Genomic DNA, 12,366 nt, shown 5'->3' with positions numbered 1-12,366 from the left:
ACATTGACAGGATAGCTTTAGACACATGGTGGGAGAGAGGGGGATGTCAATGCAACCAAAGTCCTGGGCTTGGACAACGTAATTCATCTGGGGAACAAGGCATTTCTCTGATCTTAACTATTGCAAATAAATGCAACATCTGTAACCAGAAGGATTGAGATAAGTGGTGCATATTATGAAACTAATTTGAAATCGATGAAATTATTCTAATCAGTCTGCAAGCAATGAGGCCACTGTCAGACCTTGAGGGTCTGGGGTCCGTTTGTGAATAACCTGAGCAGAGGTGTGTATTTGAACTCCACTAATATATTTTAGAATACTAATCTCTCGTTTAAATGGTGCTTTAACGCAACAATATCCAATGAATGCTGTAAAGTACTGTGGAAATATACAGTATCTTGAACCCACCACACTAAATTATACCAATGTGTTCGCAGACTGTGAAGTTGAACTTAATTTCGGTCAAACAGGTGAAAGGGAAAGCACTCTCTCTTATTTCAAATGCACATTGAGGAGAAACAGCAAACCAATACGGGTCTTTCCCCTGAAAAAATAACTAATTTTCTCTCCAGGTCGCATGCTGTTGATCTAATTTCTTCTCTCATCATCATCTCCAGCGGGTGAAAGGAGGCTGCAGCCCGTGTGCCCGCTCGACTCATTCCCCACCAGTGAGCAGTGGCTTCCCGGGCTCCGCTGCCTCAAACACAGCCTTTGCTGATTAAAGAACACATTCGGACGAAGACACAAACATGTCGACGGGGAGGAGCACGGCGTTAAGGTAACGAGCCGGCGGTGTCCGCGCTGTTTCGACGAGGGGGGACGAGATGCTCCGCGTAGTTAGCCCGCCGTTGCTAGCTGTTAAATGAGCGCCGACGTCCCCCTGGCGTTGCGGTAAACTGTCAGCAGGAGGTGGCGAGGCGCTGAGCAGTTAGAGCCTAATTTAGAACGTTCCATCAACTCGGGCGTTCGTGTGAGACATTCGTTAGCGTTCGACGGTACACGCCGAATGTTCGGTGGCCGTGACGATGCTAACCGTAGCTAGCGGGACAGGGTGGGCTCATTTATCAGATGAGATGGGGAGACGGGGAGCTGTTGCTTTATCCGACATGTACTTATCCTTTTAAAAGTGATGCTGTCAGTTAGGGTGCACTTTAAAAAAAGTGTAAGGACTTTCAAATTTCATATTTAAAAATTGAACTAAGAGTAACGCTGTTCAATTCATACAATATACCAAACGTATAACAACAATGACGTAACCAAATTGCAAAGTATATCCTGGCGCTTGGCTGATATATTTGCCCAGCGTTTCTATGTCTTTAGTTTTGTGTGTATTACATGATCATAACATTTACTGTGTTGGCAGGCAGTTAACTTGTCTTGTCTGTCTTATTGCGATGATGCACAATGTAAGTCAATGGCGCAGCGTTCACTTGATTTAAGTGAAACGTGGCAAATGTAATGCACTCAACTATATTTGTATTGTGCTTTAAACACAGTTAGCTGCCACTGATTCTACTACTAATACAAACGTAGAGGACAAGAACAAAATAAATAAAATCCACATGTTTAGGCTCCTAACAGAGGGACCACAACCAACTTACTGCTTTGGAAATTCAAGAGGCGAAAGGGCAGTGGCCTTTTTCATGGATGACATTTTAACATGTCACAAGAGGATCTGGGAAAATCCCAAGATTATTGATGGCTGAATTTCATGTTGCTTCTCAGTTTCCAGGTCCTGGTGTTGTGCATGCTGGCTCACTGCCACAGCTGACTAGGACACTTGACAGAGCCATAGTTAATGTGATTAGTAACACCTCTGCTTTTCTTCTGACAAACATGTGATAGAAACATATTTGCATATGACTATCATTTGCATCGTTTTTTGGGTACTTGCTGAGTAATTCAAGTCGGCATAGCGCTAGTCCTGCACCCTTCACTGCAAGAGCATCTCAGGTTTCTGACTGGTTTGGGCAAAGGAGTTTGTAATGTAAGCTGTTGAAAGGCCATTTAGTGCAACAAACAACGAGAATTCAAACTCTGTTTTTAGGGCACATGGAATATAAATATGGCCAAGATTCATGTGCTTGTTTTTAACATTTTCACTTTTAGTAATAGTAAGGAAAAAATTGCAACGTCATCTGCTTATTATCCTAAATTAAGTTGACATCATGAGAGGAAGGACATTTAGTCCCGTACAAAAACACAAATGGAGGATGGCACAATGTAGCCCAATACCACTTTATATTAGTATTATATTACATTGTTGCCCTTGATGTTACGATAGCAAAAATGCTGGTGACCAGCTGATATCACACTACCAGTAAAGTACTAAATACTTTAATAATCATCAATAAAATCAGTCCAAGGCTAACATAAATGCAGAGATAAGATATTAATTTAATCCATAACCCATCTTCCAACTGTTAACAAAAGTGCCACCCCACCAAAAATAAATAAACACATAGCCAAACGATTATAAATTGTTATTATTCCCTTTTAGATTTAATTTAATACACCTTTTTAAATACAGAATAACAGAAGAACACTGCACACATCTATTTCATGAGACAGTTCAAACTATACTATTTGTGATGTTTTGCTGCCAGGCAGTCTGGCACTGTTAGACAGTGTGTGGGAGTTTGTGGGAGATATAGAACAACAACTAAATCAAAATTACTAATGTGTTCTGCTGCTATTACAAGCTGGATTATATAATGTTAGTATACAGCTTTACAACTCTATTTTCTATATGTAACTCAAACAGTTATGTAATTATATATGAACACATTGAGCATGGTTTAAAAAATTACAAATTAGTTTTTTTTTTAATGTCGTTTTTTCTTTTCTTTATTATTTTATCGCTGGTGTTTGCAACAGGGTCCAGCTTCTTTCCCACTGGCACCAAACGCAACATAGAATGCTTTACAATAATTGGAACATATTTAGCCAATCGTATGCCTCGAAGATACTAAGGCCCGCCCACGTCCTCAACCAGCCAGTCACTGTTGATCTAAGTGCAGCTGCAGTTCCTGTAGTCAAAAAGCACATTGCTCTGACAGAGAGGGGGAATCTGTTGACTATTTAATCATCAGGTTAGGCTGCTGAGTTTTCTGACATAATGCCAACTTCAAGGTAAGATCCAAATGACAACAACCTCCTGTGTGTCCACAGCGAACAACTTTGCTTTAATGATTGCCTTTTTTTTATGTGCTCACAGCACTGCCAGTCTTTCAATGGGTTGGTTGAAAACACTGTCTGTCAGACCTTTTATGCTGATGTATTAAGTTGAGATGGCTTCAGTGAGTCTGGAGCTTCTTGCAGATCACGTAAAAGCCAAAATGCTGCACAAGAGAACAATTAATTCTTAACTGGAGATTCAATATGTTTTTGTCTTGTGTTTTGTGAAAGTTGGCTAACCTGGTATGACAACTCTCTAGACTTAGACCACTGTGATTTCTCATTGCTGAAAAAATTCTGGATGAAAGGGGTCATGGAGGGAAAATGCTAAATATTTAAAAAAATGACATAGTCTAAGCATGCATTATGAATGAATAGGCCATGCTTTACGTGTCTGTGCATGAGAACATTGAAACATCAGAGATACTTCTTTACTTTGATCTTTTCATTTTGCTGAAGTGCCTTCTTTTCATTTGACTAATCTCCATCTGGATGAGGAAAAAAAAGAAACTTGATCATTTTCAGTTTTACATTTCTCAGGACAAGTTGAGGAGGGATCTCTTTTGTCTATTATAAGCTCATTAGTTTGCAGTTGTACATGTATTTGTAGTTTTATTTTCTCCACATGTTGACAGTAGAGAGAACGTCAGATAACAGATCCATCAGTGAAACACAGGTCCACCCCTCATTAAAGTTTCAGTGACTTCAACAAATCAGAAACAGATGATTTTCTGCTTTCCAACAGATTGTTTGTGTACTCTGTTCGTGCAGAGCTGGCGAGTGGGAGTCTGCATAACACAATACGTTTTTGTCCCCCCACAGTGAAAACACACTCTTTGGGATGGGAAATCCCCTGCTTGACATTTCAGCTGTTGTGGACAAAGATTTCCTTGACAAGTAAGTCTAAACAGCTGCTTTTTTTCACTGACATTCATATTTCTGTGCAGCATCTGACCAAAGCAAACTGACGTCTACATATTTTTCTTTCATAATCTTTTTTAAAGGTTCGGGCTGAAGCTTAATGACCAGATCCTCGCTGAAGACAAACACAAGGCCTTGTGAGTCAAAGCTTCACTGGGACACCACACGTTTCAGTAGCGTAACACAAAGTGTTAAAAATGACATGGAACCAAATAAGGGACATTCATACCCACTACTGCCATCTTGCCACTGAGCTGTGCTCAAAATAGCCAAGTTATAAATCAACCCTCTGTAACTTGGAGCCTCGTAACTTGACACACACACACACACACACACACACACACACACACACACACACACACACACACACACACACACACACACACACACACACACACACACACACATGTTTCCCAAACTGAGTTTGAGCCAACTATATCAATATGCCTGAATTTACTACTTAAGTAGTGTATATACATAGATATTTGTACTGCATGTTTAAGTGATTTCCAATGAATTATTATTTAATCCTAGCAGGGTTTTGCTGAGCATGCACGCAAGCTCCTCCTCCAGACCCCTCCCTCCTTCACGTTGCAAGCGGATGCAACAGTAATATTATATCCTTACTTGAAAACGTGGTTGCGTGTCCCTAAAGATAGTACTACGCTCGTTTGAAATGCACCTCGAGGTAAACGTAGACTGTAACAACAGAAAGACTGAAATTAAAACAGAACTAAGCCTGAATTACTGACCGCTATACAGACATAAAACGTTCATCATCTGTAAGTAAGATGTTTAAAATGTATTATTGCCTTGGTGGCAAAAGACACAAGGCTAACTGCCAAAGCTTCACACTTCATACATAGCAACATGTTGTTTTTACAGAGTTGTAAGCCGTGGCCTCAGCAATTCATTAATTTTATTTGTGACGCGTGCATTCACGAATTTCAAAGCTTCTCTTGTTCATTTTGCTCATGATGGAGTTTACCAAACATGCCGTGTGATTCACACCTCTAAGCGGTTCAGTACGGCCACAGTCTTATCTGTTGGAACGAACCAACTCTTATCGGCTGGACGCTGAGGAGCTCCACTTGAGCACTTTGGTACTTTGCTCAAGGGCACCTCTGCAGTAGTAAAGAGTCTGGAGGGACAAGTGCTGTTCTTTCACTTTGTAAACCCCAAATTCACAGCGCCGGTCTGGGGATTAAAGGGACATCTCTCCTGGTTGGTTCATCACAGGTGACGAGTTTTTTTGCATGTGCTACTATTTTTGCTCCAGTCAAAATGTAGCATGACATAACATCTTCAGGACACTTATACTACTAGGACCACTCATTTGAGATTTGTAAACATTACACATTCTTGATTTTAAAATAAAATGGCTTAAAGCTGTCAAATTCACATGTTGAGAACATGAAATATGAAAGCCTTGGCTTTCATGGCTGCCAAAGAGGATGTGTTTCTTTGTGTTTGTATGCTTAGTAGTAGAATTTTACAAAGTTGTTTCAAAGCAGTACTAATGCTATAACTACTAATGTAGTACTCGAAGGAAACAAAAAATCATGTTGTTCCACGATTATATGTCGCTGCTTGTACTTTGATGCATATCTGGACCCAGATGTAAATTAAACAGCTGTAAACATTCTCTGTTGTTGAAATGGCAAATCTAGAGGATTATTTATGCAGCCCTGGCAAAAGTGTGTGCTCTCTTTCTAGTTTGATGACGTCCAATTCTAGCAGAATGCAAGTTCGACAACTTCATACCTGAGAAGCATCTGTTTTACTGTCTCGTGTGTAAATTCAAAGCAAATCACAATTGTAAAATCATAAAGGTAATGCACAAACAATAAATATGAAAAGATGGATCGGTACATCAGATCGTCTGTGCCTTACATTAGGCTACCTTGTCAGGTCTTGTTACGTGACAAAAGGACACATGTGACCTTGGGCAGCAGCAGCATAAAGCAGCATCATCAGCAGTGTTGTTCTCCTCCGGCACAAAGGCAGCGGTGTTATCTTTAGCCCCACAGACACCGTTCCCTCCGCATTCTGCACAAGGTCAGGGCAGGATTAGCATGCGGCTTTGGTGGTTTATTCCCAGTACAATGCATTTCAATGCATGTCCCCTCCAATACTACACACACCAGTACCCTCACCCTCATTTCCGTGAATCTAAATGTACACATTATCCCATTATCAATTATTTTATAGCTGTACAGGTTATGAAAAATCCAGATGTTGTGATATGAGCCACAGTATTCCTATTGAGGATGCTGGGTTGCTACTACCTAGAGGTCATTCACAGGGTCATTGGTCCATGGAAGAGGAAGAACTTCACTGCATTGTTTTGACAAATAACATCATTACTTAAAAGGCCACAATAGACTTACAAGTCTAGTCCACTAACACTATTGTTGTGCTTCTGAATCTACAGAGTGTAACGCAATTCATTTTTTCTCCCCATCACCCTGGTGGGAGAGAGATCATTGGATGCAGTGCACTGTGGCCATGCCTGAATTCAATTATCTAGTCACAGCAGAGCCCATATAATCCTGTTGTGGCTGAGAAATTGCCTGCTGTAGAAACCATCAACATCCCTGTTAGTACTGGCTGGGGATTTAGTGTTTTTTTTTTCTTCCCCTGAATAACCCTCAACTGCGACTTTTGATGCCTTTTCATTTCTCATAATGGTTTACAAGTTACAGTTGAATTCCAATTGTAATTCAAAATGCTTAGCAGTATTAATTAGTTGACCAACAGAAAGTTACTTCTCAAAAAATAATCCGTTTTCCATCATTATACATTCATTATCTTTTAGATTCGTGACTGTTGGCTGGAAAAGAGAAAATATTTTACTGACGTCCCCATGGTATTATTAATCGAGTAATTGAAGAAATAATCAAGACATACAGTAAATTGTGAATGAAATTAAACAGTTGCAGCTTTAATAAAAAGACTATCTGCTCTGCTGAAACCACTAACTTCTTTGGTTTCTTGGTTACCTAGTGGTTAGGATGTTTTGATGCTTAAAACCGCAGTGGTTTGTTTCCGGCCCTGATGTGTGTTGTATTTCATCTCTCTCTCTCTGTCTGCCCCCTCCTCCCTCTCCCGATGTTTCCTGTCTGTATCTATACATTCTCCTGTTTTAATAAAGGCACAAATGAAAAGAAAGAAATACTAACGTACAACTGAAGTAAATTCATAACTCATGCAGTACAATCTAGAGCACTGACAGAATCGCATACCAACGATCTCATCGCTCCAAACGAGGCGGCTGCTGCTTCTCATTACTTGTATTTTACACATTGTTTACCGTTTGGTGGTTGGGTTGCAGTAAATGCACGGGTCTTGTACTGTACTGTTTGTTTCTTTTTTGATTATACTTCCACGGTTCTTTGAGCTGCAGTTGAAAGGGTTGTTTTCAGTACAGGCTGTAGGGGATTCCTCGGGTGTTTTGATTTTGGAGTATGAGAGGAAACCAAAATGTGTTTGACTTCCTTTCTGGCGGCCTAGATATCTATCACTCTATAACTCAGAGGGTGATATTCACAGCATACATTTTGGCCTGCCATAGAAAGCAAGGTGTAATTGATAACATTAAAACCGACTGCATTCCTTTCAGGTGAGCTGGTTCCAGGGTCTTGGTGGCAAAAATGTTTTCTGTGGAAAATGCCTATTGTCAGATGTAATCCTGTGAGGCTTGCTCACTTTTTTAGTCACTGCTGCCATCCCGTGGTTTAAAATGTAAGTTTGATATCTGCAAAAGGAGGGTGTATGTTTAAAGTTTCGAACTGGTAAAGATGTGGGATATTTCTAATCGTTTTGTCAGATAATCAGACAAGTATCATCACGGTATAGTCACAGTAAAGTTATGTTGTTCACTAGTGTTGTCTCTTCAAGTTCATTCTGTTTTGTCTTTGATTGTAAGCCTTGAAGATATTGATGCTGTTAGCAGTCGGTTGATAATGTATTCTAACATCCCTTTATGTCCAGCAGGGGGCAACAGTAGCCTGCTGTTTGTACCCCAAGGAGTCTCTGTAGGAAACATGTCAACATAATGAAAACACGCCTCTTTCTGCATACGATTAGAATATGAGCAAACGGATCTTTTATTTTAGGATAACTGGGCATTAAAGGTTGTTAAGGACATGCAGCATTGCATAATATATCACACAAACCCACTTGGACTTGTTAACCATATCATATTAGAGCTAATGATTATTAGTGTGTCAAATGAGTGAGTCATTGTTACAGTGAGTGTATTGTCACCTCTGAAATTGGAAGAAAAAAAAATCAGCCGGCTCCTGGATATTAGTCACGTTCCAACATTTGTTTTATGACTCCCTCTGTCCGATGATAATTAATTGTTTACTTTCTCATCTCTAGATGCTGGCGTGACTCTTTTCAGAGGTTGTTTGCTCACAGCAATTAAGTTCATCAGTGCTCATCCTCCCTCCTCCTCTCCTGCTCCCCCCCCCCCACCGTCCTTTTCTCTCTTTCTCTGTGCTAAATGCAGATTAGCAGCGTCACAATCGCATCCAGAATGAGAGTAAACTCCTCATTATGCCGTGTGACCCTCTGCTGAATGAATAATTCAGGGCTGCAGTGTTAGTGGCTGGCTGTTATTAGCATTCCGGATGGCAAAGGGAAGAGAGAGAGAGAGAGAGAGAGAGAGAGGGGGTGGGAGGCTCATATCACTGACAGGGCTGACTCAGGGGGATCAGCGCTGGATTGAGACACACATCACACACACATCATCACACGACACAGGAGATCAGTGAAGGTGCCTCTCCACTCACACACCCTGCTGTCTGTGTACCTCTTAAACACCCCTGCTGCTGCCATGCAGCTCAATCTGCTTACTGGGAGGAAAACAACAAAGGCCTCTCTCAATGAGTACATGCTAAACACGCTTGTGTGTGTGTGTGTGTGTGTGTGTGTGTGTGTGTGTGTGTTTATGGTTGTGTGTGTGTGTGTGTGTGTGTGTGTGTGTGTGTGTGTGTGTGATAGATTCTGCTCTGTAAACACACTTGACTCTACCTCTGTTTTTTTCTTTTTTTTTATATATATATATAACGAAGCGAGCTGTGAACCCCCGGCGGAGCTATTCTGGTGTGTCAGGAGGAGAAACACTGCTACTTGTGTGTGTGTGTGTGTGTGTGTGTGCGCGTGTGTGTGTGTGTGTGTGCTCACATGCAAGCATGCGTGCAGAAGCTGCATGTGCCTGCCATGGTGCCACTTCACTGGATGCACTCATGCTTGACTGAGTGTGTAGACACATTACAACCCCCCCGCCCCTTTACTTCCCAGCTCCCTTGTCTGTTGCTGAGGCTGAGTGCTGTACTACAGTACTTAAACTCACCTCCGCCGGCCCGCTGGGGGGGTCACAACATCCGGCGCCCCCTGTCGCTGAGGGCAAAGGTCGCGGGCCTGCATCCATCAGCCGACCTCTGAGCCAAAGAGAGTGAGCAGAGATTAATGGCACTCAACTGGTAATTGAGACATCAGATACATGTTCAGCCGCTGACTGCGCTGCTCTTGATGTTTTATTGATATGCATGAATCCGCCAATTTGGGGCGCTTGCATACATTTGACATGCTCACCAGAGCTGTACTCGACTGTGAGAAATGTGGATCTAGACATTTTTGGAATTAGGAAACAAGGAAACTTAACAAATAATCAACACGAAAAGAAGCCCCCATTTCTTGTTCCGCCGCTGCTTTATGATGACATAGGTTACCACCCATAGCTCTCCGCGTTTAAAGCGTTCATGCTGCATCACGAGAGATGGCTGATGCAATCATAATTAAGACTCTTCCTCAAATGCCTGCCTCTTGTTGTAGGTGACTGCCAGCAGGTGGTGCCAGAAGGAGAGATCATAAGTCAAAGGGAGTGTAACAAACATAATCCACATCTCTGTGCATGTTGTCCACCCCTCCCTCCCCTCTTCTCCCTCCAACTCCCCCTTTTTTAAAGAGCGTTTTATAATTAAAATGTGGGCGTCACAGCCAGTACGTGCTGCATGTTCAGTTCAGAAAAGCATGCTCAGGGCTATTTTTAGTCATCTTTGATCCCCAACAGCCACACAGGAAAAGCCAATGATGGCAGCAGCCCGAACATATGTAGGCTAGTTAGTGTACTATCTGAGCGGATCATTTCTCTACACCTAGCCCGTGCGGGGGTAGAGATGGGAGGCCTGACTGGTGAACAGCGACACTCCCCGTGTGTTTAAAGTTCACACTGGGCCATATGGTCCCCGCAGTAGGGGGTGTTGGTGGAATTATTCACACGGAGTGCTCTGAATCACCGAGATCCTGGTATCAACCTCCCAGATAAGGGGAGTGTCTCAACGGCTTTGTGCTTCGGCTTCAAATCTCAATCCTCAAGAGAACACCAGAAGCCCCATCTTTGCTTACACGCTCCGTCTTCCCACTCTCTCCCCCCAATGTGTCCCTCTCTCTCTCTCTCTCTCTCTTTCATGTCCTCTCACACACACTCGCACTCCCTCTCCCACATCCACACAGTACTGTGTGACAAACAACGCCACCCTCTGCAGCGCCAAGCCAAAAAACCTGTGACATTTTAAGAGGAAATGATATGAACTCATCCGCCATGATCAGATTTTGCCCCCGCGCCTAATCCTTGAGTGCAGCCTAATTAAGTACAAACAGCAGTCTTCAGCTAATGCCAACAAATGGGCTGCCGTGCTGCGGCAGGATCAGCTGATTATTAAAGGGATGTACATTTGTTGTTTCTGCATTCTAATGCAATTACTCACTCATTATGACCATGTAATTGTGCAGTCATTAATCGTGCATCCAGTCTATAATGCAAAGCGGCTCATCGCGGCTGAAGTCGGTTTGTTTTTTGTTCCCCCCCCCCCCCGAGGGACTCGAGGCAGTTTTTCTCAGCTGAACGGGGATTTAAGCAAACGGATTGAGATACCTGAAGGATGGCAATATCGTTATGCTTTTGTGTAAATCAACATTCATCCCTTACTGCATTAGAAGATGTCAGAGGACGGGAACAAGGCCTCGCTCACTGTTTGAATCATGACTCAATCATGTTCAGTACTTTTCTGCGTCTCATTCTTCGCCATCTATTACCATCCTGCCCTAATGTTCCACTGATAAGAATGTCCTATTCATTCTGCGTTCTTCACCAGCTGCTACATATATTTCTGAGGGGGAGTTGCGAGCAAGGTAGAAGATAATTATTGATTTGAAATAAGAAAAGATAAGGCTCAACCTTGAGCAGCCCGGCGATAGCGCGCGGAACAGAATAATTAATGGGCCTGTCTTGTGTCGGGACAAGCGTTCACACTGAGACGAGCGTATTGATTTTAAACAGATAAACTGTGTAACCCTTTGTGAAGGGTTTGACAAACAATTTAATTGGGGGGAAAAAACAACAATATTCCTCACCCTTTCCATCTCCCTTTCATCACGTCCCCGAGCTGTTTTTCCTCCGCCTGACCTATGGAAACAATTACTGTGCATCGGGCCTTGTACTGCCTCCAGACTACCAAGGAAGGCTGGTGTAGGATGCACACGCTGATTGGGGAATCTAATCAATGGTGGAACCTGTCTCCACTCCAGATGCCTGTGTTGAAATTGGGATTACCAAAGCCTTTTAGCTGTACGGCACCCTCTCTGCTTCTGTCAGAGAGAGAGAGAGAGAAAGATGGGTCTGCCTGTTTGAATGTACCTGGCTGCTACAGCTGAAGCAGAGACAATTTACTGTTCCTGTACAACCCTCCTCCTTCCTAATCCCCAAAGGAGAGCCGCAAAGAAGCCCCAGTCCTCTCACTTCTTCCCTTGCCCTCCCCTGATTAGTGGTAGGGGCTGTTTGATCATGTTTCCCTGCCTGTCCATGTGATTTGTAAGCTGTTTAAAAACGTGAACGAGGCAATTAAATAAGGACGAACGCAGGAGAGTGGGTGCCGCGGTGATCATTAGCGATGAATTACCCTGGTGTGCACTCAAACACTCGGGAGGACTTTCAGGCAGACCACTCCCGAGGATCTAGATCCAATCTAGCCATTGATTAACAGAGACTTGTTCTTCCTGTGAAATCACTCGACGGGGATTTTAGGGCACTCATCCGGTCTTATCGAGATAGGCTAACATCAAAAGGCGAATGAAGAGGGATTGGGTAAATGGGCTCGCCTTGCCCTCCACGGAGCGCCTTAGAGGAGAAAATCTTGAATTATTGCCTCATGTAAATAATCGTTTTTTGGGGAGGTGAGAGAGGAACTCATGAGTCAC

The 12,366-nt window shown here is 42.7% G+C and overlaps 1 protein-coding gene across 2 annotated transcripts in view; it reads left to right on the top strand.

Moving 5' to 3' along the window:
* Positions 1–662: 662 nt before the first annotated feature.
* Positions 663–12,366, top strand: part of LOC306732854 (adenosine kinase-like) — a 95,197-nt gene continuing 83,493 nt past the window's right edge. Inside the window, exons 1-3 of one of the 2 annotated variants that reach the window (XM_079214027.1) lie at positions 663–778; positions 4,000–4,074; positions 4,182–4,235. In XM_079214027.1, coding sequence (XP_079070153.1) covers positions 750–778; positions 4,000–4,074; positions 4,182–4,235 — 158 coding nt within the window. In that variant the 5' untranslated portion in view covers positions 663–749. Of the gene's footprint in view, positions 779–3,072; positions 3,133–3,999; positions 4,075–4,181; positions 4,236–12,366 lie in introns of those variants that run through there. The other variant, XM_079214028.1, reaches the window with a different exon arrangement.

This window comes from Taurulus bubalis (assembly GCF_910589615.1).
Source record: "Taurulus bubalis genome assembly, chromosome: 2".
NCBI classification, from domain to species: domain Eukaryota; kingdom Metazoa; phylum Chordata; class Actinopteri; order Perciformes; family Cottidae; genus Taurulus; species Taurulus bubalis.
Note: the sequence above shows the minus strand (reverse complement) of the source record. Positions and strands in the feature narration are given on the sequence as shown.